General features: G+C 37.7%; 1 protein-coding gene across 1 annotated transcript; it reads left to right on the top strand.

Moving 5' to 3' along the window:
* Window positions 1–26,819, top strand: LOC139937409 (glycine receptor subunit alpha-2-like). Its single transcript, XM_071932543.1, has 10 exons — window positions 1–64; window positions 1,875–1,957; window positions 8,909–8,994; window positions 10,038–10,105; window positions 17,557–17,774; window positions 18,967–19,049; window positions 19,766–19,897; window positions 21,045–21,274; window positions 22,544–22,633; window positions 24,327–26,819. The coding sequence occupies exons 2-10, from the start codon at window positions 1,902–1,904 to the stop codon at window positions 24,546–24,548; spliced, it is 1,185 nt and encodes a 394-aa protein (XP_071788644.1). The 5' UTR covers window positions 1–64; window positions 1,875–1,901; the 3' UTR covers window positions 24,549–26,819.
* The last annotated feature ends 10 nt before the right edge of the window (window positions 26,820–26,829 follow it).

Raw genomic sequence — 26,829 nt, 5'->3', positions numbered from 1 at the left:
ATGAAACGCCAGCAGCGCGTGTGTTATTAATTTGTACAGTGGTTACTGCTGATCGTGCATTCAGGTATGTTGATATCTCAATCGTACGTGTGTAGCCTTTTAATATCTTGAATTGTGTCTTCGTCAGAGAACAGTGTGTTGTTGATTGTTTGTTTGTATGTATGTGTTTAAACAATATTTTAGTGGTAATATTTTATTAATTCGTTTATTTATGTGTTCGGTTAAAGTCGAAAACCTAATGGTATTGTTTATTTGTATCTGGGCTTCATGTTATTTATTTCTTCGTTTTTATTTGACCCCGGCCGAGTTTGGGCCTGTGTGCTGGAGTGTGAACAGACAGCTGAAAATCATCGTGTGCCAATCACTTCGGGGAAGATTCGCGTAGATTTTACCATCGAGCAAGAAATCATGCGTACCGAGCAAGAAACCATGCCTTAAGGGAATATATGTATTGACGGTTTTGACTTTACCAAAATCAAGTTGTCAACAACATGTACTATATTTTTGTATTCTTAATTTTCTTCTTCTAACATGCGAGGAAACTACTAGTTTTGGTTTCACCCAATATATACCGATGTAAGTAAGCACAATTTACTTAGTACTTTCCCGAGTTATGTGAAAAAATATCACAAACGTAATAACTGGCTAGAGGCATTTAGTTAGCGGGAATATAATAGAAACAAGTTACAACCAAATAGTTAGAACTATAAACCCACCCGATGTAAGAATTTGTTCACATATAGTGCTTTTAAAACACACATCGGTGTAAAACAAAGAATATTCTTTATCCCCGAGGCAAACTTAACTTAAACTAAAAACCACTCATTACTTGTTCGTCACACGTGTTATGTGCAAAACACCGTATACTCAATATTTTCCCGGGTCCTGTGGGCCAAAAAATCGAAAGTGGTTTATAGATTGTGAAGAGGGGTGGGAAATTTCTAAATTAAATTTTTGATGGTTCTCATTTTCCAAAGACTATAGGGACTTTATGGTAGATACAGGTGACATGATGAGGGGGAACAGCAACACTGCCTTTGTATGTGATACCCCCTTTAAGACACTGGGCACTGGTAATTGTCAAAGATTCGCACTTGGTGGATCTCAACATATGCATTAAATAACAAACCTGTGAAAATTTGAGCTCAATTGGTCGTCGAAGTTGCAAGATAATAATGAAAGAAAAAACACTGTCACACGGGTGTGCGTTTAGATGGTTGATTTCGAGACCTCAATTTTTAACTTTGAGGTCTCGAAATCAAATTTGTAAAAAATTACTTCTTTTTCGAAAACTACTTCACTTCAGAGGGAGCCGTTTCTCACAATGTTTTATAACATCAACCTCTCCCAATTACTCGTTACCAGGTAAGGTTTAATGCTAACAAATCTTTTGAGTAATTACCGATAGTGTTCACTGCCTTTAAGTGCAAAATTCGTCAATGTCACAAACATTCGACGACATCATTCTGAGAAAAAATGGGTCTGTCAATTTTCTGCCCGGAAGGTTTTTGATCACAATGAGAATTGAAACCATTTTTAACGTGAGGGAAGAGACTTGTATTTTTTACCACTCATCTAAGGACTTTTTTCTTTTGGAAAATGAGGAAATCGCCAAATTTAATTGGTAATTTCCCTTGTACCTTAACATCATCTATTACTGTGTTACTTATGAAAAGTTATTGTAATTGATTGAAGGTAAGTGTATTTTATATATCTGATTCAAACGAGGCTTTTTTTTTCAACAAAATTATATGTATATGTAAAAAAAATTACTTTAGATTTACGAAAATTGCAGTGTTTTGATTTTTTGCAATGTTTGATTTCAGGATGCACACATTTTGATTTCATGAATTTGTTATTCAACTCTTCTCCAGGTAGACTACTTTGTTAAGGAAAACAATATGTACGGGCTTTTCCAGACTACAAAGGTACTTTTGTGCTGCTTACTGGTGATGTGGTGAGTTTGAAATCATTTGTTTGGTAGAACTGGTCGGTTAATTGTAGAACATAAAGACACTGGGCACTATTGGTAATTATCAAAGACTAGTCTTTACAGTTGGTGTATCTCAACATATGCACACAATAACAAACCTGTGAAAATTTGAGCTCAATCGGTCGTCGAAGTTGCGAGATATTCATTGAAGAAACAAAACACCCTTGTCGCACGAAGTTGTGTGCTTTCAGATGCTTGATTTCGAGACCTCATATTCTAAATCTGAGGTCTCGAAATCAAACTCGTGGAAAATTACTTCATTCTCGAAATCAACGTTACTTCAGAGGGAGCCGTTTCTCACAATGTTTTCTACTATCAACAGCTCCCCATTACTCGTTACCAAGTAAGGTTTTATGCTAATAATTATTTCGAGTAATTACCAATAGTGTCAACTGCCTTTAAACCGACCATTCATAAAATTATTGGTATAGTGCAAAGAATCAATGTATGTTAAAGACACTGGACACTATTTTTAATCACTCAAAATAATTGTTAGCATAAAAACTTGGTAACGCGCAATGGAGAGCTGTTGATGGTACAACACATTGTGTGAAACGGCTCCCTATAAGAAAAAACTTTTTCTTTACTCAGTTATCAAAAAGATTCCGGCCTGAAGTCTCTTATTTTTTAAAGCAATAGAAAGCACACAAATTTGTACAACAGGGGTGTTTTTTCCTTCATTATTCCCTTGCGACTTCGATGACCAATTGGGTCCAAGTTTTTTACATAATTATTTGTTGCTTGTTACGCATAAGTGAGAATACTATTTTTTGACAATTACCAAAGGTGTTCGACGCCTTTAACTTTATCTACAGACAGATGTTCAGTACTGTTAATGATCAACGCTAATCAAAAAAATATATATATAGTTTGCTTGATTTGTATGTTTGGATTGCGCTGATGCAGTTACTACAATAACACTCGCCGGAGGTGTCGTGTGTAACCGTTAAAACATATGATATCAAGGTTATGTATTGTAAACAATGGGTCTGTAATTAATTTTAACGGTCACATCTGGCGCATTCAAGCCAATGATTAGAGCACGTTGTGACACCTAATGTAAAGATCATGGTGATCGTAGTAGACAGTGTAAATAGTGATGTTTAGTATGGCTTTATTGGCCATGTGTAATGGGGCAACTTACAGGGACTGTAAAATTATTGTTTTTATTGAGTTTTATCATACATAAACAATGTTTTTACAGTGTGGTAAAATAAGTTGACTTCGGCAAGGGTATCATTCAAAAAAATAATACTAATTTTGACCACGTAGGTTTTTTTTTTGCGCAATGTTTAGTGAAACGGAGGCAAGCCCCGGTAGCATTTGCTTACATTGGGAATGTCATACATGACAAGACAGACAACGGACACAAAAGACAAAAACAGACATTATACTATGATCCTATCAAGGCCATTATACGTAATTACAGATAAAACTTTGCAAATAAAATCCGCCGCTCGCAGCACTTGCCACGGAGTGCAAGCCAACCGCTGTGAAAACAAGATGACTATCACAGGAAAACAAACCATGAAGATCACTTCCAAGAGAGAGAGAGAAATTCATTTACAATTTACAAAAGGCCGCCCACTAACCCTCGCCGCTATTCAAGCATACGAACATTAAGGATGAGGGGACTGTTTCAATTCAGTTGACTGGATTGGAGACAACGTATACTACTCAGCGGATGTAGAATATAAAGCAAGACAAGCTCTCAAAATAGCATTATCTACCTGGCAAGTAGATATACTCATGCAAATTGCAAGAAAAGTTCTCAAAATAACATAATCTACCAGGCAAGTAGATAGAAACACTTGTGTTATCACAAACCATTAATTGATATACCTCACTATGCAATGCTTCAAACCACATAGAAAACTCACACGTTAAAGGCAGTGGACACTACTGGTAATTACTCAAAAAAATTATTGGCATAAAACCTTACTTGGTAACGTGCAATGGGGAGCGGTTGATAGTATACAACACTGTGAGAAACGGCTCCCTCTGAAGTGCCATAGTTTTTGAGAAAGAAGTAACTTTCCACGAATTTGATTTCGAGACCTCAGATTTAGAACTTTAGGTCTCGAAATCAACCATCTAAACGCACACAACTTTGTGTGACAAGGGTGTTTTTTTCTTTCATTATTATCTCGCAAGTTTGATGACCGATTGAGCTCAAATTTTCACAGGTTCGTTATTATATGCATATGTTGAGATATACCAACTTTGAAGGCTAGTCTTTGACAATTACCAATAGTGTCCACTGCCTTTAAAGGGGATGGAACAGCTTGGGGTAGGTGGTACCCGTGGATTAAAACCCCTGTAATTTCATTTCCCCATGAAGTGGCTACTCCACAGGAGTTTGCCACGGTCAGCGATTCAAGTGTGAAAACGGTCAACCCTATCACGCAGGACTTGGTCAAGTGCTTAAAGCACGAGGGTGTTGAACTAATCATTGCCTTTATTCCCGATGATATTATTCTAATTAAGAATGCTTGAGTTAATTTAATTATCAAGTATCATAAGGAAAAGTTGTCTACATATTTATGCCTGCTGTACTTTATAAAGTGTTTCGCTTGTAATTTCTAAGTGCCTTGGTCGACTTGGATGACAATTACAAAAGACAAGTTGACTCTAAAACTCATTTTATTTTTCAAGTTAATTATAACATTTTAAACATTAATCTCACAAGTACTAGTGCCTATGTAAATTTAAACATTAAGTTGGTTTTTAGTTCCCTTTTAAAGGGGCTGTGCTGTCATGGTTATAATGGCATTTCATAAAGCTGCTTAATCACAACAGGTACCGAAGCCCAACGTAAGTACCAGAATAAGATAACCAGCCCCAGAATACCTTTCTAACAGTCACTGATGGGTGACAGTTCATGTTCATTTGACTTGCGGTCAACATTTTGAATTTAGAATATATAACATTAACAGATCAACCTAATTAAAACCAAATTAAGACCTTACAGATCACAACTACGAACTTTTGATTAGTAGGCAGTTTGCAACAGCTAATTATATTTTCTAAATTATATAAACATTAATATTGCCATAAACATTTGGGTTGGCAAATCTGCTTCAGCGGAACCAAAGTTATCTCAGCTCTCTGATGACGGGCTGGGCTTACGTTTTCACTTGGAGAGTTACTTAATTTATATCCGTAAGTCAATACATGTACAAATTTGAAATGCTACGGGAAACATAACTAGATGGTACCTTTAACAGTTAGTCTTGTCGCAGATACATAACAATCAATGTAGAACATTATCAAAGAAAGTGTACAACAGACATTCAACCATATGCTGAAAATGTGTATTAACCGTTTACTTTTATAACTAAGTTGCAATGTAAATGGCTCTAATGTTTAAAATGTAACATTAGGAGCTTACGTGGTTTCACTCGATCAATTTTAATTAAATTTGTCTCCCTGAATCCATTGGGTCCACGGTCAAGTCATTTGGTTATATTGTTAAATTGGTTGCGTACGTTTTTGGAGTTGGTAGGGTTTGGTATACAGATTTTGGCAATCCGTTAAAAGCACTGGATACTATTGGTAATTGCTCAAAATAATTGTTTGCATAAAAACTTACTCGTTAGCGATCAATGGGAAGATGTTGATGGTATAAAACATTGCGAGAAACGGTTCCATCTGAAATAACGTCGTTTTCGAGAAAACAAGTTATTTCTCACTGAAATATTTTAATTTGACCTCGATACCTCAGAATTAGATATTGAGGTATCTAATTCAAGCATCCGAAAGCACACTTTTTCGTGTGACAAGGGTGTTTTTCTTCCATCATTATCTCGCAACTTCGAAGACCAATTGAGTTCAATATTTTACAGGTTTGTTATTTTGTGCATATGTTGAGATACAACAAGTGACAAGACTGGTCTATGACAATGACCGAAAGTGTCCAGTGTCTTTAAGAGCAGCAATGTCTATAGCGACAAGACTGTGTTTAATACCAATGACGTGATGACGGGAGATCATGACAATATCAAAAAATTAAATTTATATTCCATTGTCGGTAAGCCCTACTCGTTACGAAATTACATTATCTGTTGTTGTTTAGTTAATAATAAATCAACGTTGCGATAACGTTATAAATGTTAAATTTCGTTACTATACAAGGTTTTCCCGAATCATTCAATCACACTCGAGTAATTCCGCTAGGAGCACCCACCGTTACATGGTCTCTGTAGAGATTGTGAAATATAGTTTAGGTGATGGCTCCACGATTCAAAGACAGTCCCATGTTGATTTTTCACGGCATGGATTCCTCTACTGTTGGGCGGTAGGTGTGTGGCGACTGATGGAACTCGACAGGCGAGATTGAGATTATACCATCCCGAATGATTTCCCTGGACGCAGTTGTTAAATCCTATCCCATCCATTACATGAGAAATGCTGGGTATTTTCCTTCATTAAAGGGAAAGTATACACTGTAAAAAAAAATTTAAAATCCCGTAAAATTTACGGTCCTTTACCTGGCAGCTAGGGTGCCTGTTAAATCACCGTAACCTTTACTGTGGAAGTTTCGAAAATTGTGCCTTAAAGGGGTAGTTTGCAAAACTTCCACACTGTGTAATTTACTGCACTTTACCTGGCACCCTAGCGGCCAGGTACAGCACCATTAATCTTACGGACTTTCTTTTACAGTGTGCGTTTGGTAAACGTCAGACACAAAAGGTATGCGAAACATTACAAATCCGTGAAAATTTTGACTCAAATGGTCATCAAAATTGTAAGAGAATAATGAAAGAAAAAAAAAACATGTTGCAAAAAATCATAGTGCTTTCAGATTCACAATAAAAGGCCTCAGGCCTGAAGTCGTTTAATATTTCAGTGAGAAATTACTATGTTACTTTAGAGGGAACCGTTTCTCACAACGTTTTATACTATCAAAAGCTCCCCATTGCTCGTTACCAAGTAGATGTTTATATTAACAATTATTTTCAGTAATTACCAATAGTGTCCAGTGCCTTTAAAGCGAAGGTATTTGTTATACATTTGGTAATCATACTTAAAATGAATGTCAATAAAACCCTTGTATTAGGATGGAGGCCTACAGTAGCGTTTAATTCATGCGCGCTGCTCACTTTTGTGAAGGGTATGAAAACTAGGCTGCGCAGGAACAAGCCTTCCAATTTGTGAGCTTACAAAATTGAGGGTGATATGATAAATTCATGATCAATATTGCAATCAGTTTGGGTTTGCTGAGTGAATTTTATGGTCTATTAAACTATTGTTATGCATGAGTGAACAGGAATTGCATTTGTTTCATGTAGCATTATGACTTTCCCTGGTAGAATCAGTGGTGTGTTCATGGGAGTCAGGATGGGGTGATATTTTGTGCAACTGCCATGTTACCTTTTTTTCACATAACTTCACATGACTTTGAATAATAACCTTTACCCCCATTTTGACAAACATCTCACTTTGAGGTTTCGTGGTTATGTAAATAGACTATAGTTTGTATGCGCCCAAATTTGAATCTGAGAAGCGTTACCGAAACGCTTGTCATATTTTTTTGCCCGTAACGCATTAGACTTGATTCAAGTCCCTTTCTCACGCGGGAGGTCCCTAAGCATACCCGCCTGTTGGGGCTACATTTAGGTCAGGCTACATTTAGGGCTCGGGCTACATTTGGGTGCCGTCAAAATGATAGCTATTGTGTGGTCCCGAGAATGTAACAGGTTGGGGAATGCAGCTGCAGAGCTTCACAAAGCAATAGTTTTAAGAGATTGGCACGGGTTTTGGACTTGAGTCAAGTCTAGTAACGCATAGGAATTATTCCTCCTGCGTGGACATAATTATTCGCGCGATGTCTCAAAAACAACAACATTTATACAGAATTAAAACAATCAAACGGTTAAAAAAAAACATATAGGCTACAGTTCCTTTAACATCGTGTTTGCAAAGGTTGTCATCCTGATCACATTTAAATTGGAATGCTGACCTATGAGTAACGCGAAACTGGAGTAGACACTGTAAAAATAGCTTTGCATATAAACAGAATGTTATGTGGGTAATTGTAATTCAACAACTGCTGTGTTGAAATTAAAGAAAAACACCATCAATGATCCCATTAGAAAGGAACAAGTATAACTTAATCAATGACAGCGATAATTCCAGCGAAACATTGCATCCGCGCTGTCGATCAAACTAGCTGTTCAAAAGACAGAAAAAAAAGACCGCGAACAAAATGTTTAAATGTCTCTGATGACGGAAGCGTCACATGGACATTGAGAGAGATTTATAGAGAGAAAGAAAACAGAAAGCCACATTTTGACTTGCATCTCATATGCCTTTAATTATTACTAGTCATAATATTATTGACAAATATTTCATAGTTATGACTTGGTACGAGTAATAAGTAACGTCAATTATATCATGGTTATGACGTAGAATGAATGCAGTCATATAGCTATATTATATGTGTCTTAAAGGGGACATGGCATTTGACAGTCACTCTTAAAATTAATGGCAATACATCTACTTGGTATAAGCATTTTAAGAATCACTTGCCTTCGAAGTAATGTTGTTATGGGGAAAAAATCAGTTCTAATCCCACAAAATATGATCTGACCGACTATTGTACCGTTCTCAGCATAAGTATTCCAAGTAGGCTCTACGAATTATTTTTCCTTTCTACATTGATTTCAATGGCATCGGAAACTATTGGTAATAACTCAAAATAATTTTACCATAAAACCTCACTTGATAACGAGTAATAGAGAGCTGTCGATAGTATAAAACATTGTGAGAAACAGCTCCCTCTGAAGTAAAGTAGTTTTCGAGAAAGAAGTAATTCGTATGCATATGTTGAGATACAGTAAGTGAGAAGACTGGTCTTTGACAATTACTAATAGTGTCCACTGTCTTTAATTTCAACCCAATCTTCGCCTGCAGGCACGGAGTGGAAGGGATGAACACGTCCGCCATCTTGGATAACATACTTGACGGTTATGACGTCAGGTTGCGCCCAGACAACTCAGGTATGAAATATTAATCATAGGCATAATCTACATTCATTGAACTGTGTTTAGTTCTTAATTAAACATGGTACATCGAAGCGCATTACTCATCAGTTTTAACACCCATGAACTGATGCCACAGAAGACTACATTAGTGATCAATTATAGTAGCTTGATGTGTGTCCTTCACCAGAGGGTTCAAGTTTAGGACCAGGTGGGGTTTAAAGGTGATTGAAGTTCGATGCTTCGGTATTTTAACAAGCGCAGCTCGAGGAACACGTTAAACATCTTACAGAGGCCTTTCATTTTTATACTACTGAAAAAAAAACATCGCAGGGGAGAGTCGTATAGAGCTATCTTTTCATGGGACCATGCCTTGCAACTAGAGTCCAATAGCTCATATGGTTGTTGCAGGCCTGGAAATATTACTGAGGTCACGGCGGCCCTGCAGGCCCGAAAGGTCATGTTTGAGGGACAAGACCTGTAAAGGGCACTTCCATTTGGAAAGTCTTGAAAATTATATATGGGGGCACCAAGTCAAGTCCATGGCAATAGAGGCAAGGATCCCCATAAAATTCCAGGTTTGATTTTAGAGTATGTTACCCATTTGTGTTAGAGTGGCGAAGGATTTATGGTCCTCACAATACTAGGAAGTTAAAGGCATGCACTGAACACCTCTGGCAAAGACCAGTAGTCTCACTTGGGGTATCTGTGAAGATTTTTAACCAATTGGTCATCGAAGTTGCAAGAGAATAATTAAACTACAAACACTCTTGTGGAGCATAATGTTGGGTATTTAGGTGTCTAAAAAGGCTTGAGGGTCGTCTTTTAATATTTGAGTGGGGCAATGCCTCGTTTTCAAAAACTACGTTACTTCAGAGGGAGCCGTTTCTAACAGTATCTTTCATATTAACAGCTCTCCATTGCTCGTTACCAAGTCAGTTTTTATGCTACTTTAATAGCATCATTTTGAGTTATACCAATAGTGTACAATGCAGTTTAAGGGTTTACAAAGCTATAATAAACAAAAATCAAAAATTACTATTAATTTCTCTCCCATCCAGGTGCCCCTGTGAATGTCAGAATTGGTATCTACGTAGAAAGCATGGAAAGTGTGAGAGAATCGACAATGGTAATACTTCAAAGTCATTCACTTTTTTTCATTCAACACCGTTTTGTATTGGATGCACTGCCAAAACGGGGTGTTAAATTAACACCGTGGGTGTTCTAGATGCCACAAAAACAATACAAATTTACACCATGGGACGTTAAAATAATTAACACTAAATATTTCTTTAAAAACTTTGATATTTTTTTTTAACATCCTATCATGTTAACTTTGATTCTCCGGTCGGTATCTATGTGACAACACCCATTGTGTCAGGTAGATTTTGTTCTGTATACATGTACTGTCTTTCTATACTAGCACAGAGTACAGTTTCGGAATTCGGGAGACTTCTCAGTCCTAAAAAGGACCGTCCTGCTTTTTTAACTACTGCCAGGGCGGAAGGTAAAAAATCGACCGGGACTACCAATTAATTAGCTTTTATAGTGATAAATATAAATTGCACTACCGCGGAGTCAGGTCTTAAGTGGTTCTTAACGTTACGACTAGCTTGCTCTAGTCATCGGCAATCTTATTTCACACATTCACTTACTATCATCATTCATTTTATTTAACCCCTGCATCCCCCGGACTTGCTGACCAACTCTTAAAGGCAGTGACACTATTGGTAATTTCTCAAAATAATTATTAGCATAAAACCTTACTTGGTGACGAGTAATGGGGAGAGGTTGGTGGTATAAAACATTGTGAGTAACGGCTCCCTCTGAAGTGACACATTTTCCGAGAAATTTTCCACGAATTTGACTTCGAGACCTCAGATTTAGAACTTGAGGTCTCGAAATCAACCATCTAAACGCACACAACTTCGTGTGACAAGGGTTTTTTCTTTCATTATTATCTCGCAACCTCGATGACCGATTGAGCTCAAATTTTCACAGGTTCGTTATTTTATGCATATGTTGAGATACACCAAGTGAGAAGACTGGTATGTGACAATTACCAGTAGTGTCCACTGTCTTTAAGGAAAAACCCTCAAACATTATGTCTCATTAAGATTTTCTCAGAGACATTGAAAGGTCTTTGGACATAATATTATTCACGACACGACAGAAAACAAATATCATTAAGAATCTATTAGTATCAATTAAGAAAGTGAAGGAGGTAAGTGCATTCCTTTTTACATATCAAACAAGAAATGACGCCGTCTTGACATAAAATACTATTCCATTAAATGTCAACGGATTAACGAAGTGGAGCTGGGCTAAAAAAAAGACCCTTGCGGCACCACACGATTGAGATGTCAATACCCTGTGACGAATATTATACCCCGTGGTCATAGTTTAATTGATTGATTAATGTTCTCGCTGTTGGAACAGTTCACATTAAGGGCAAGATATAAAGGTTGGTGAGATTTGATTATAGTATGAACAATTTCTATTTGAAGGATTTTTTTTTCTTCAAAGGCTTACTTTCTCTGTCCAGTGGTCGAAAAGGTAAATCCGTCTGAAAGACTGCTTTGCACGAAACAAAATCACAAACATTGGTTCTTTTTATACCGAAGCGTATTGCCACCACGTGAATAAAACAAAACAACTTTATCTTATCGTGTAGTTAAACGGTAACTTATCGTTTATAACGTACACGAAGACTATAATCTTTCATGACAGTAAATTCAATGTGTTTGAGGACAAATGTAAGTACTTTGCAGCAGAATCAATATAACATGTTTACAGTATAGTTAAATTTGCATCGGGGATAAAGTATAATCATTTTGGTTTTACCAATTTACACAGATGTGTGTAAGCACTGTACACTCAGTACTTTCCCGAGTTCTGTGTACAAAATCTCAGGCAGGATTCGAACCCACGACCGTTTTTATTATAGATTACTGTTACTTGACTGTTAAATTGACTGCACATTTTGACTGTATAAACGAATCTTCATGATGTCAACATGTAGAAAACAAGGTGGATGAAGCATAACCTTTGTAACTTTCCCTAGGTAGAAGACTGGACAACACTTCACAACAACAACAACAACAAGAACAAGAAACGGACAAAGACATTACAATACAGTAATTAGTGCATGGAGACTCTATTGATCAATTGGTTTAACAAATCAAACAAAGGGAAAAAACTAAAATACAATTTTTACAAACTCTTAAAGAAGAGTTTTAACATACATTGCTGCGTCTACTTAGAAGGTTACAATGTGCAATGTGCTATCAGCTATGGATGTAGCTGCATAGCACTGTAATGAAATATTCAACCCGTCAAATGTCAACTTAAACCCCACGTGGCCTGAGGTCAAATAGAGAGGAATCCTATACCACGGAGATGTATAGACTATAATTATCAGAGTCTCGTCAGGATTTATAATCCAAACATAAGGTGTATTCTATTGTCAAGTTTGACTAGATGAAACAGCTGGATAATAATTGGAGGAGAACTGCAACAATTATGCAGGATCAGAATACATTGCTCTCGTTGATAAATAATGGAGCTATGAATAAGCTTGAACCGTTAGGTGACAATCCGGTAACAAAACGTACATGACTCACAACCAATCATTCATCACTGTTGTGTCTTAAAGCCACTGGACACAATTGGTACTTATTGTCAAAGACCAGTCTTCTTACTTGGAGTATCTCAACATATGCATAAAATAACAAACCTGATGTGAAAATTTGAGCTCAATTGGTCTTTGAAGTGGCGAGATAATAATGAAAGAAAAAACACCATTGTTGTCACACGAAGTTATGTGCTTTCAAAACTTGAGTGGAAAATGACTTCTTTCTCGAAAACTACGTGACTTCAAAGGGAGCCGTTTCTCACAATGTTTTATTTTTTCAACAGCTCCCCATACTACTCGTTTCAAAGCCAGGTTTTTTTTCTAATAATTATTTTGAGTAATTACCATTAGTGTCCATCACTGCCTTTAATGGTCTTTGGTGGGAGTATTTTCTATTGTACTTTTTAGACTGCACGTTTTGAGATTCTGCTTTTAAATAAATTGAAGACACAAAAAGTAGGTTCATGTGTAATTATTATAGTTTCAATTCAAAGAACCAAAATGCAGTCTTGGTACTCCTCTACAGGAGGGTTACATCTCCTCTGGATTTTACCTCAATTTGTATATTAATCAATCTGCAACTACAATGTTTTGTTCTTTAATGTATTTTCAAGCTTGCTGTGCAGATGAAAATAAGGCAACCAACCAAACAAGCAACAAAACAAGCAAACACCCCCATCAAACCAAAACATTCAATTCAATTAAATTTACATTTATTTCCACAAAACATTTCCACAATTAGAACTATATTGCCTATTATATAACAGACAGATAAAGAAAAAAACTGGCGGGAAGCGCGTGGAGGCAAAAACAAACATACAAACACAAAAAAAAAACAAAAAAAAAAAAAAAAAAAAACGATAGGCTTAATTGCTTTTCAAACTGATGTCCAGCCCAACGCATAATTGGCTCGATAACGTTGCAGCAGGTATCGCCCAGGGTCACGCATGTTATAATCTGTTCAATGCATTATAGAATTACCGCTCACCTCTCCAGCGGCATGTAATAATAAAATAATCAATTAAAAAAAAAAGGTTTAAAAGGCTACATTATCGACTTGCCTTTATTGTTAGGCACACGTGTTGCGAGGCAGCTTTTGTTTCGGCCGGAGGACTCGGTACGAGAGAAAAATTATTTACATGAAATATTGACTCAAATAAAATATAGCTGCAGAGTGAGTTGCCTTGACTTGCCTTGTATTTTATTCAATTGTTGTACCGCTGCAAGCATTTAATGTCTTATAGACGCAAGGGCTTAAATGTACTGGAAACTTTTGGTAGTTGCCAAAGACCAGTTTTCTCTTAATATGTATCAAAACATTATGCATAACCAAACAAAAAAGGTGAAAGCTTTCTCTAAATTGGTCTTCAATACTTGCAAAAGAACAATGAAAGTAAAAACACCACAGTTGCATTTTGTTTGTGTGCTTTCAGATGCATATAAAAGGCTTCAGTTGAAGTCTTTTCTTTAATGAGAAATTACCTCTTTCTTACTTCAGAGGCCCTTAATGTATAAAAATGGTTGTTTCGTGGCTTTGAGGAACGGTATTAGAGGAGGCGTCAATCCGGGGTGGGCTGGTCGTATAATATTTTCCTTTGGAGCGTTGAGTAAGGCCGTGTCCGAATTAGCGGCTACAGCTACGGCTACGGCTAGATTTCCGCGTCATCATGCGTTGAGATATAGGACGCCCTTAGCAACACCCTTAGCAACAGCCGTAGCCTTAATATGATGTTAAGCTGGAAAAGGTAGAGAAGCCATACTTTTATTTCATCGGGTAGTGTTTCCTCTTACTTGCTTATTTCTACACCTCTCTGTATATGTTTTGTACAGCTAAAACCATAAACAGTAACCAAATAAAAACCGTCTACCTTTAGCTCAAAGATAATAGTTTCAGGGTTTCACTTATATTCCTATAGGTCTATTTATATCCGAAGTGACCCTGTTAGATTTGTACAGTAGTAAGAGAGATTAAAGTTAACCTCATTTTATAGCTTTCATTTGAAAAGAAAATTGAAATCAACAGCAACTGGGAGTTTGTAGACATTATTGGCTTTAATATTCCGAGACCTTGCCATTTAGAAGGGCTTCTTTCTCTGGGGAATCGGTACGCTAAACGTGGTTAACAACGAGCTTACAGATTAAAATGAAAAGGTTTTTCTCCTGATATTAAATCCAACATTTTAACAAACACTTCAAAAAGACAAAATAAATCATTGGGAAAGCTAACCGTCCTTACACTATACTGCTGAGAAGCTGAAAAGGACGCGGCTACAATAAACGTGTTCGAGCCGTGGGTGTACAAGGGCACCTTTGACAGAATCAGTTACATTGATCCATATTATAACAATGGAATACTGCCACAGGTAAACAATGTTCCGGGAGGAGGAAACCGGATCGGCCTTGAGAAAAAACAAAAACTGGTCACTTAGGAGAGAAAAGAACCAACGCATAATTACTTATACTCTACTCACAAGGCCTTAGCTGGGTATCGAACCAGGGCCATATTGGTGAGAGGCAAGCGCTTTAAACCCACTTGCCATTCATGCCAACCAACTATAGCCTAATACATATGATGCCACACTTCCAGCCTCCAGAATACCGCCAGAGAATGAATTTTAGCCATAGGTCAATCCCCACCCATAATCACCGTTCACCTATATATTCATTTGACATGGAGATACGCAGTTAAATCCTACTTATACGTGCCAGCCGTGTACATAACCACACGGAAACTGCATGCAGACGACCGAAATTATGTCAGCTGCACCCACATCACCTCAGACCAATCAGAACACAGATATGTTAAGCTTACGTAACTTCACGTTTATCCAATGACATCAATGTATCCAAAGAAGTCACTGATTCTGGAGAGCAAGTCTGTCTTTATTCTTGCAGATAAAAAGACGGGGACCAGTCTACACAACTACAAGTAAATTAAGCCTTCGGAGAAACTGGTCCGATAGAAAGTTTTTAACACATTTTAGATACTGATGACTTGACGGACGTGATATAACAATAGAATGTCAAAGATTTTGAGCCAATGTAAGGCGGTTGCAAAACGCGAATGAGTAATCTTCCCTTGAAGGGATTACCTTTATGAAACAAGGACGTACACCATCGACTTATAATAGACCACTTAAAACATTCTGAAGGTGATGTGGGGCTTGAATTGTGTGGCCATGGTCACAGACGAGGTGCAGAGGATAGACGGAGAAAGCAACTCAATAAATTCAGATCAATTAGGGTCCGCGAGTTTGTTTTGTTTTCGTAGACTAATGGGATACAAGAAAACGTGCAAGTATAAATGCTGAACGAGACACTGAAAAAAGAAATTGTGCAGTAAAGCACATAGGCTTGGTTGAAATAGACTCTAAAACTATTGGGCAGAAGCGACCAAGATTCTGGATCATATAACCCTTTTCTGGATCAGGCTCAGCTGGAGACTGGTTTTATGTGATTCTCAACTTCAATGATTCTTTATTTCTGAGGTTATTTTTTTTTTTTTTTTGACTAAACTACGAGACGGGAAGTCTCAGCAAAATGAATGAAACCCGCTCAAGAAGAGCCGAAAGGGTCACAAAATTGTCTATAGGTAGACATGTCTATCTGACGGGTGACAAACAATGCAATCAATAAAAGGGCTCATAAAAATACATGAGCAGTGACAATTTGTACCTGTCTGCGCTATTGATGAAAAAAACCAAATGGAATTCAATTACTAACACTCGCTTTTCATGCTCCATTTGTATTCATTTATTTCTTAGTTTGTAACTTGAAAAATAACCCTAACTTGTAAATCATGTGCAAACCAATTGTATTGATTGATTGTTCCATTATTAAACTGTGGAATTGTGTGGTGAATCCAAAAATTAAAATACATGTCCTGAAAGATGAGCGCCTCTTCTATCTCAGATTGATACAATATATTAAGTCAAAATGTCATTATGATTTCTTTTTACTCATTTTAATTCACCCGAAAGGTTCTATCTAACAACCTAGATGCCGTATTCATTCGATAATTTGAAAGTCATCGAACATCGTTAAAGGCAGGGTATATACTTTTGGTTATTGTGAAAGAGGTAACCAAAACCTTATATTATAAATATTTAAAAAACTGTGAAAGTTGGGCTCAGTTAATTTGGTCACAGAGATGCTACAAAATAATGAAAGCTAAACAAAACAAATTATTGCACTGGTGTGCTTTCAGATGCCTTAAAAAGGGGGCTTCACACCTAAAGCCTTTCTCAAATTTATTTATTTGTTTGATACAACTATTTCTCCAAACCTACGCAACTTTAAAGGATGCCGTTTTTATCAATGTTTTATACTATATCAACAATTTACCGGTGCTGTTTATACTACGTAAATTTTGTTGTTAATTAATGTCTGGAACAATAATTACCAAAAGTATCTTCCCATTGTTGATCAACACATTCGTGTTAACAGATGTTCTGACCAATTTCACTGACCAATTTCATGTTTGCAAACTTTCAATTAAATAAAACATCTCCCATGATTGGTTGCTTTGTTTCCAAAAGAAAAATCAAAAATTATTTGTAATTAGTTGTGTTACATTGATACAAATTATTGTGGGCAATCCCTCGATGTCGAGGAAGATGTTCTCCACACATGTAAACAAAGTTATTAGGGTTCGGGTAGCTGGTGCTTAAGGTGGCCCCGTCAATGACTCAAAAGTCTGATCCGTGAGCCACATACTCTCAGGCAGATGTCACATGCTGTATGCTGTCTTTGTCGTTCCCTTTCCTTTCTCTGCTGTCGATAAACGGTTGCCTGAGCTACACGAAAGGTCTCTATATACTCTCCCTTAAAAAAGGTCTATACCATCCCTTTGAATCAGAGGCTGCATCTGTCGAGGCCTGGATATTGAAATTGTATTACTGGGACCCCAATTAATTCAAAGCCATTGCCATCTGATTGATCGACAGGATTTCTCCGTGACCATGTACTTGCGGATGTTCTGGCAGGATACCCGACTAAGCTTTCACGCGAATGAGGGGATAGTCTTCAAGGGCGATGCCATAGACAATTTGTGGGTCCCAGACGTCTTCTTCTTGTTCGAGAAAAAAGCATCGGTGCACTCGGTGACCCAGCCTAATAGGCTGCTTCGAGTTCAGTCAGATGGTAGCATTACGTACAGTGCAAGGTAACTTCGGGGAATCTCAACTAATGTGTTGCATGCCAATATGATAACGTAAATGTCACAAGTAAATATGACAGTGTTTACTGCCTCAATGTGTTATGCATCTATTTTTTGTACAGCCTCTCTGCTTAAAGGCAGTGGACACTATTGGTAATTACTCAAAATAATTATTATCATAAAACCTCACTTGTTAACGAGTAATGGGGAGAGCTTGAGAGTATAAACATTGCTCCATGATAAAACATTGTGAGAAACGGCTCCCTCTGAAGTGAAGTAATTTTGCACAAATTTGAATTCGAGACCTCAAGTTTAGAACTTTAGGTTCCGAAATCAAGCATCTGAAAGCACACAACTTCGTGTGTTTTTTATTTCATTCATATCTCACAACTTCGACGATCAATTGAACCCAAATTTTCACAGGTTTGTTATTTTATGCATAATTTTTTGTTTATATACGCAAAGTGAGAAGACTGGTCTTTGACAATTACCAAAAGTGTCCACTGTCTTTAATGTAAAACATTACTCATCCCCGGTCATTGTTTTTCTACGCTCCTGATAATGAAAAGATGCCTCAATTTAAAAGTGATAAAAAATCAATGTAGCTCGCAAGCCTGGCGAATTAACCCTGTAATCAAGGGTGCTTGCTACGTGAACAAGAAACACTCGGTTTAACCCTTCATCCAAGACAAAGTGTGCTGGGTTCTTTTACACATGCACTACCAATGAACCGATCCGGCCTGTCAATCAAACTGTGCGCGTTCACCCATTTGACCATTCACAGCAATGATTGTGGTCTGACAAACTCGGTCATGCGTGCGCGTATATTTGGCACGCGCGGCAGAATCGTGCAGAATGTCATTGGGAAGTTTGGTTCAGGAGTAAACTAAAACGGCATAGAAACCTGCGTCACATAAATCCCCCCCCCATGTTTAACAACACCCAAGTCGTATGGTTCCTGCTCTTTCCGATATGCAGCAGATCAGTTTACGGAATAGTTTTCCAGAGGCTGTTAAACTGTCTGAAACGACAGAATCATTCAAAACCCATCTGAAAACATGTATGTTTACTTTGTGCAATTATTTCCCCTATCACGGTGATTATAATGTGCTATCAATTAGAATGGTTTATTGATCACTTCAAAATGTATCATCTGTTGAGATTTGAGTTGATGAGAGAAGCCATTTTGTTTTTTCAGAGTTAGTGCAACTCTTGCATGCAACATGCAACTGCAGCAGTTCCCGATGGATTCACAAAAGTGCACCATCATCATGAGCAGCTGTGAGTTTATCTATAAGTTTTATCTTGATGACCAGCTTTGTATAGTTGTTTTGGTAAGAATTTAAAAAAATATTCCTTTAAGGAAAGCAAGTTGTTGAGTGATTTTAAGGCAATATGCCCCTCCACTTGGGCAAGATTTTGTAATTGTCGAAGGTCAGTATATACACAACTGGGCCCAATTTCATGGCTCTGCTTACCGCCGAATTCTGCGCTTACGATCGCAAATCCCCGCTTACGTGCAGGCGCCGATTTTCAGCGCTAGCCTTGTAAGCGTAGAATGCCTATAGTAACTTGAAGTACGCACGCGCTGAAGCCAAAATTCCCCGCTACCCGTGAAATACGCTTGCCGTAAGCACAGAATTCCCTGCTTCCGCAAGCGTCGATTCTGTGCTTACGGTAAGCAGAGCCGTGAAGTTGGGCCCAGATGTAACCAGCACGTAATGAAATAACAAGCCTGTTTTCGTCAATCGGAGCCACGAGAAAATATCGAGGCCTCCAGCCAAATTTCCTACCCCGGAAACTCGTTACAAGATGAGATTTTAGCTCGGAATCTGCGTCAGTCTGACCCATTTCTGGGTAATTTTGACACATGCTCTTGCTCAAACTGACCCCAAAAAGAGTCAGAACCCACGGGACCCGGAACCGAGTCAATTCTAATCGGGAGTGTTGTTTAATATAGTGAAGTTTGTTTCAATATATCTTTTCTTCCAATCTAGACGCTTACAGTACGGCGGACGTGATTTTATTCCTGGACGAGCAATCCGTTGAAATCGAAAAAGGACTCACTATCTCCAAATTCTCCTTGACTAATTGGACATATGAGAACGTAGACTTGGCATACCTGCTGGGTAAGAGTGACCTGTTTCCTATTTCATTATTCCGTTATCCACTATTGGGTATTAACCAGAAATCAAAGTGAAACCTCTAATGGCTAATTACGTGATGCTCAAGCTATGCTTTTATTCTTGAATAAGGAATAAGGCACCAATTTTGTTCTTCTCCTTTAAAGCCATTGTACACTTTCGGTAATAAGTATTGTCCAAGTCCCACACTTCGTGTATCACAACTTATATATAAAATAACAATCCTGTGGAAATTTAGGCTCAATCGGACATCGGAGTCGGGAGAAAATAACGGGAAACCCCACTCCTGTTTTCGCGCGTTTCGCAGTGTCATGACATGTGTTTATAACAAATCCGTAATTCTCGCTAACGAGAATTTATATTGTTTTACCGTTTTATCAAAAAGTAAAGCATTTCATGGACTAATATTTCAAGAGAGGTCTTTCACCATTACCTTCTGTAAACCCTGTAAATTATTTGAAAATCTGTGAACTTTTTTTTTTTTCTGTACCGAAAGGGTCCAATGGCTTTAACCTTGCGAGCTTAATTAGAAAACGCAATGTATGTATCATTTCTTAATGTTCTTGAGGCTATTTTCTGTTCTTAAAGTCCATAGATGTCGATTACTATAAATAAAAACAAGTTTAAACATACACTTTAACTCTGGAGGCTTGCTGTGGTTTTCCCTTCAATGACCCCAGAACGCTGATAGCAATATTGCTTTGGCGACAAGTATTCACACATTGAACATGCTGAATCTCAGACAGGGTACATGTTTGCTTTTTTTAATACAGAATGTAGTAGAAATGAAATGTTGCTGCCGGCTACACAGTCGGGGTGTCATTGTGTTAATTTCTGCATAGAGCTTTCCTTTTCCAAGGTTTATCCGTTTACGCATGTTCACTTTTTTGTGTTTTTTGTGCTGCCGGCCACAATAAGGATATCAAACAGTTAATTTCTGTTTAGAGCTTTCCTTTTTCATACCATTTAAACAGATTTTCATCTTTGTTCCGTCTTCATTACTTTAATTAGGTAGCAATTTGTGTTGTTGGCTACAAAGGGATGTCTCCGTGTTCATTCTGTAATGAAACTTTCCTTCTCTAACATTTTACCGTTAACGCAGTTCTCACTTTTTTTTCATATTCGACAAAAGGTAACTACAGTTCCCCGCGATGCCATTTCTTCTTCCAGCGTCAAATGGAATCATACCTCCTGACCGTCTACATCCCTACCGTTCTGCTGGTCTCCATAGCCTGGCTGTCATTCTGGATTGACGCCAAAGCAGCGCCCGCTCGCGTTGCTCTTGGGATAACTACGGTGCTGACTGTCACCACGATGACGGCAGGCATACAGGAGACGCTACCCGTTGTGACGTATGCTAAGGTCAGTCTATTTTTATCACACATTGCAAAGAAAACCGGGGTGTTAAAAAGCTGTATCTGACCTTTAAATAAACGCAACAGCTGATTTCAGATATTTCTGTTGTTACAAAGTTGTGCATTGTTTCTCACTCCTGACAAACGCAACAGATTATTAAGCCCAATTTTCGACAGGATTGTTATTTTATGTGTACGGTCGATCACATAAAACATCACTGTTGGACAGCTTTAACAATCCTGTACTAACACCCCAAAAGAAACACTTATTTCTGCCATAACAATAACGTTAATGGTATATAATTATAGTACCATAATTGACGTTCATTTTGATTCTCTCTTCGGTGTCTTCTTTGACAACACCTGGATTCCGGGTCGCTGAAATTCTGACACTTTTCCGTGTCAGACTGACACAGAAACTGATTAAAAGTTGGGATTTCAGCTCGGATTCTGCACCAACTTGACTCATTTCTGGGTCATTTTAACACAAGTCAGATTCGGGCCGCAGTAAATCCAAAAAGGGTTCGATCAAACGGGACTCATGAGCTGTGACCCGGAAGTTTGTAGAGGTTACTTTGTTGTTAAAGGAACACGTTGCCTTGGATCGGACGAGTTGGTCTACAAAAAAGCGTTTGTAACCGTTTGTTATAAAATGCATATGGTTAGAAAGATGATTTAAAAGTAGAATACAATGATCCACACAAGTTTGCCTCGAAATTGCGTGGTTTTCCTTTTACTGTGCGAACAAACACGGTCGGCCATTCATGGGAGTAAAAAATTTGACTCCCATAAATGGCCGACCGTGTTAGTCGACGAGGGAAAAGGAAAACCGTGCAATTTCGAGGCATGTTTGTGTGGATCATTGTATTCTACTTTTACAGCATCTTTCTACCCATATGCATATTATAACAAACGCTTTTCAAAGACCAACTCGACCGATCCAAGGCAACGTGTTCCTTTAACATTGCTTTGGGATATCAATGAGTCACTCTTAATAGAGTGGGATACCAAGACCCACCACGCTCCTATTTGAATTTCTATGCCCGCGTCTTTCCTTATCATTGCTTTTCTATGTTTTGGGAGACCACGCCTTTTGGTAACCACAGTAAACAAAAAAAGATGTTGTATGCTCTCATTGGCATTCCAGTGTTGTTTAACGCTTTTTTTCAATTTTTTTTATATGTTTTAATATTTTGTACATGCACTTGTGATTGCTTTGCCTGAATAAATATTATTATTAATTTAAATCAACTCCACATGATTTTACTTTTTACAGGCGATTGACGTATGGCTTGCAGTCTGTCTACTGTTCGTTTTCTTCTCTCTACTCGAGTATGGAATGGCCAACTACCTACTGGTCAAGCAGGTACGGTAGTTTATGTATTGTATGCACCTGAGTGTGCACCTGTTTTTCTGTGAAGCTACTCTGCTGTATAATTTGGTTGTGAAATGAGTGTCTAAGTTTAACGGGTGTTGAAGGCGGGTACACGTTTTATGGTCAAAGACAGGTATTCTCCCTCTGTGTATCCCAATTCATGCAAATAACAAACCTGAGACAAGTTGGGCTCATGGTCGTCAATGTTGCAACAAAAACAATAAACGACAAAACAACCTTGGTTTATTGTGCTTTCAGATGTTTGAGAAAGTTATCAATAGATAAAGCCTTTCTCCGACACAAATTTCGGGAGTTAAAATTTCTCACAATGATAGCAACAGCTCTTCACCAGTGCTCATTACTTGGCAAGTTGTTATGGTAATTAAATTGTAGAATAAAAACCAAAAGTACACCGTGACTTCAACAAAATTCAGAGACCCGCAGAGACCCTCCTCTGTGAGCAAAGGCCTTCTCGATCTGCCGGCTCCAAGTCTTTTTCTCTGGCTGGGCCACAGGAATGGAACAAATTACCCAAACATTCAGGGAATCATCTTCAACTGCCATCTTCAAAACAAAACTCAAAACCTACTTCTTCAATCAGCCTCGTCATTAATCCTTTTTGTTGTTCTGTTTTTCCACTCTCCTTTCTCGCTTTGTTCTTGTTTTATTCACTGTTCAGCGCTTTGATCTTTGTTAAATGCGCTATATAAATACCTATGTTATATTATATTATTATATGGACGGCTCTTGCTTGAGACCTTAATGAATGCTGGAAGTCCTTGTCAAGCTTTGCGTGTAATTCAGAGAGCCACAATCCTTTTTAAATGTGGAAGCGAGTGAATGTTTTTGCGTAAGGTCAAGGCAATAGACCTTATGTACATGACGTCATTTCAGTACGGCGCCCTCGCCTTGAGGTCAAAAGGAGGTTGTTCATTGGCCAATCTATGTGTGTTTCGATTGTTTCGTCACCGTTTGACCTCAAAGATGGCGGCTGGATGACGTCAATGCATAAGGTCTAATATTCTTGGACTTGTCCGTTTTTTATTTTGTTACTTATTCTATTCTTTCATATAATCGCTGGCAACATTTTACTTTTCCAAAAATATTATATTGTGTTGGTAGCATAAAAATACGTTTACACCATACTTGAAGGAACATAATTGCGAATACGTAAAAACCAAACATTATATGGTTCGGAAAAGTCGATTACGTGCGAGACTTCTACCATCTATTTGTCACACTTGCCACACACATCATAAAACAAGAGGAGTGACCGTTAAATAAGCCATGAAATTGGGACCTGAGTTATAAAATTAAAGCTTCTCAAGCAGATCGTCATTTTAACCGGACTCTTGACCACTCGTTATAAGTGTCGCCTGTAGCTTCGCGCCAATTGTTCCCTTTGACACGTGCCGTAGTGTATTACGTTTCAATAGATGGACATTTGCATCGGGGATAAAGAATATGAATTTTGGTTTTACTGCCTCAGGCTACCGGGCAATCTCGGTGGTCTAGTTGGCAAGATACTGCTGTAGAATTGCAAAGGTCATGGGTTTGAATCCCACCCAAGTAATTAATATGCTTGTGATTTTTCACAGAACTCGGGAATGTAATGAGTATACAGTGCTAACATACATTGGGGTATGGGTAAAACCAAAATTATTTGTTTCAATATTTGTAACAGACATCTCAAGTCAAGGATTACAACGATGTTGAACTTCAGACCAAGGAACAAATGGAGACCGAAGATCTTCGAAAGTCTAGTCGCAGCGTGGATACCAAGCCACAGAAGCGGTGTGGTCGGCACACTTGGACGGCGCATCGGCTGGACTGCTACGCCAGGTGGGCCTACCCCGTGACGTTCGTCATCTTCAACATTTTCTACTGGATATATTACAATCATTGATCTAGATCGGACAAGTTGGTCTAACAAAAGCGTTTGAAACCGTTTGTTATAAAATGCATATGGTTAGAAAGATGTTTTAAAAGTTTTCAAAGACCAACTCGACCGATCCAAGGCAACGTGTTCCTTTAATGGGGAACTAAATCAGGGTTTGTGTGTGTTATACATGTCGTTATCTTATGGAGACTGTTATGAGGATAATCAAAAGTATAAACCCTTGTATGTTTGTTTGGGTAGGTATCACGCATTCAAACCGGGGATAAAAAGGGAAAACAGACTCCACAGGAGTCCCCATCCAGCTGAGAAATGTGTTTGAAAGCTGTTGCCAAAAACTTTAGGTACAAAGAAAAACGAGAGACAACTTAACTGATGAAGTCCCCGATTGCATGTGTTTAAAATCATACCTTATGGAGCCGGAGAACATTAAAAGTCTCCACAGATATACATTTTTTAGAATATCGTGCGTGTGAGCTTTTATATATCCGTTAAATCCAGTTATTATGTTAAAACCGAGAACTGTAACAAAGGGGACAATTTTTACATATGTAAAAGTACCAAATATACAAGCAGCATGTTATTCTTGCACATAGTGTGGACGACTCGTGTTTATAAACAAAGTGCAGGCTATATAGTGTGCTTACAAAGACAGTGCTTTGAAATTTGAAAAAATAGATGTAGGAAAATACTTGAACGTGACTTTCACTTAGCTCTGCCAGTTATGGAAACCGAAGTGAATTGCCAAGAGATTATACAACTACTTGGAAATTGGTTGGTATAAAGACGGTACATTATGTATACCCTTTTAAAGAAAAAGCCAAAACAATATACATGGATGGTTTGTAGATGACTGTGAATACTAATTCCTGTTAAAGGCAAAATCAAACGTACAATTTCAAAAGAAAGGGGGAAGCAACGGAGATATTTATTTTAAGAGCAAACCAAAATTAATTTTCTTCCGGGTAAGGAGTCTCGAGACTGCGCATACTATTTTTTCGTTTATGAAGTTAAACCAGAGATGATTACGAACACGATGATTTTCTTAACTTCAACATTTCGAAAGCCCAGAGTTCAATGTTCCAATTTGACTAGAAACAGGGAACTTTTCGGAACAGAAGCCAAATGGAGGAACCGAAACCTCTATTCTTTTGATTTGCCGGTTCCATTGTGTATAAAATGAAAACATGAACGGGAAATATCAATCTTTACTGCTCCCGAAGAATGATTTTAGAAAATACTTTACAGCGGAGAAATTTATAATACGTCTCAGTCACATGGCAACACCACAATTTCGTTTTTATTAAATGGGGCTTTGTATCTGCACTCTGTGTCAAGACTAATGCATCTTATCGCAATATAATGGTTGTCAGTCAATAACATAATGGTTGTCAGTCAATAACATAATGGTTGTCAGTCAATAACTTAATGGTTGTCAGTCAATAACATAATGGTTGTCAGTCAATAACATAATGGTTGTCGGTCAATAATCGGTTCTTTTTTGAAGTATTAAGTTTGGGGTATGCTTCTTTTCTGGTTGGTGGGTACCAAGAGATCAGGGAACTGAGCTCCCCAAAAATGACATACACAAATGCGTGTCAGCACGTGCTGGAATTTTTTTTTTTATAATATCAATTTTCTCGACAGCGTCGTACACACTGGTCGATCAGCTCACGCCTTGATAATAATATCCTAATCCTAACTTGGACCAGCATCATTTTGTATTCACAATTTGGAATTTCAACTGCCAATGATAGATGAAACCAAATTATGAAATTTAAGTAGGCCTAATTAAGAGAACACAAATAAGGATCTTTTTAGTGAGAGTAAACAATGTTTGTGCGTAGCTTTTTTTGTTTTTAATGGTCGAAGAAGAAAGTAATAAATAACTATGGTTATCGAAAATACACACTATCGATTGATTAGTGTGTGGTTGACTAGTGAATAAATTGATAAGCATGAAAGTGGGCCAGGTTGCTTGCGTGTGTGCCGAACATAGATTTGTTAGTTTACACTTTTGTCATTAAGTTTTTTTATCGTTAAAGCGTATTTTGTATTTAAATAAATAAGTTTACCATTTGGAATCATAAATTAGTGTTTTAATGGTCGAAGAAGAATGTAATAAATAACTATGGTTATCGAAAATACACACTATCGATTGATTAGTGTGTGGTTGACTAGTAAATAAATTGATAAGCATGAATAATCATGAAGAATGGTTAACAGTCTCTTCTACTCACTCTACAAACTTATGAGTCAGCCTTTGACCCGGATCCAGGCCTGTGGGGCA

This window comes from Asterias amurensis, chromosome 5, assembly GCF_032118995.1.
Source record: "Asterias amurensis chromosome 5, ASM3211899v1".
Lineage (NCBI taxonomy): Eukaryota > Metazoa > Echinodermata > Asteroidea > Forcipulatida > Asteriidae > Asterias > Asterias amurensis.
Note: the sequence above shows the minus strand (reverse complement) of the source record. Positions and strands in the feature narration are given on the sequence as shown.

What these genes read in the sequence shown, in the direction of transcription:
- LOC139937409 (XM_071932543.1), top strand. Translation starts at nt 1,902, where the DNA reads ATGTACGGGCTTTTCCAGACTACAAAGGTACTTTTGTGCTGCTTACTG. An exon ending in AGACTTGGCATACCTGCTGG is followed by an intron (nt 19,898 to 21,044) that starts GTAAGAGTGACC and finishes ATTCGACAAAAG; the next exon opens with GTAACTACAGTTCCCCGCGA. An exon ending in CCGTTGTGACGTATGCTAAG is followed by an intron (nt 21,275 to 22,543) that starts GTCAGTCTATTT and finishes TACTTTTTACAG; the next exon opens with GCGATTGACGTATGGCTTGC.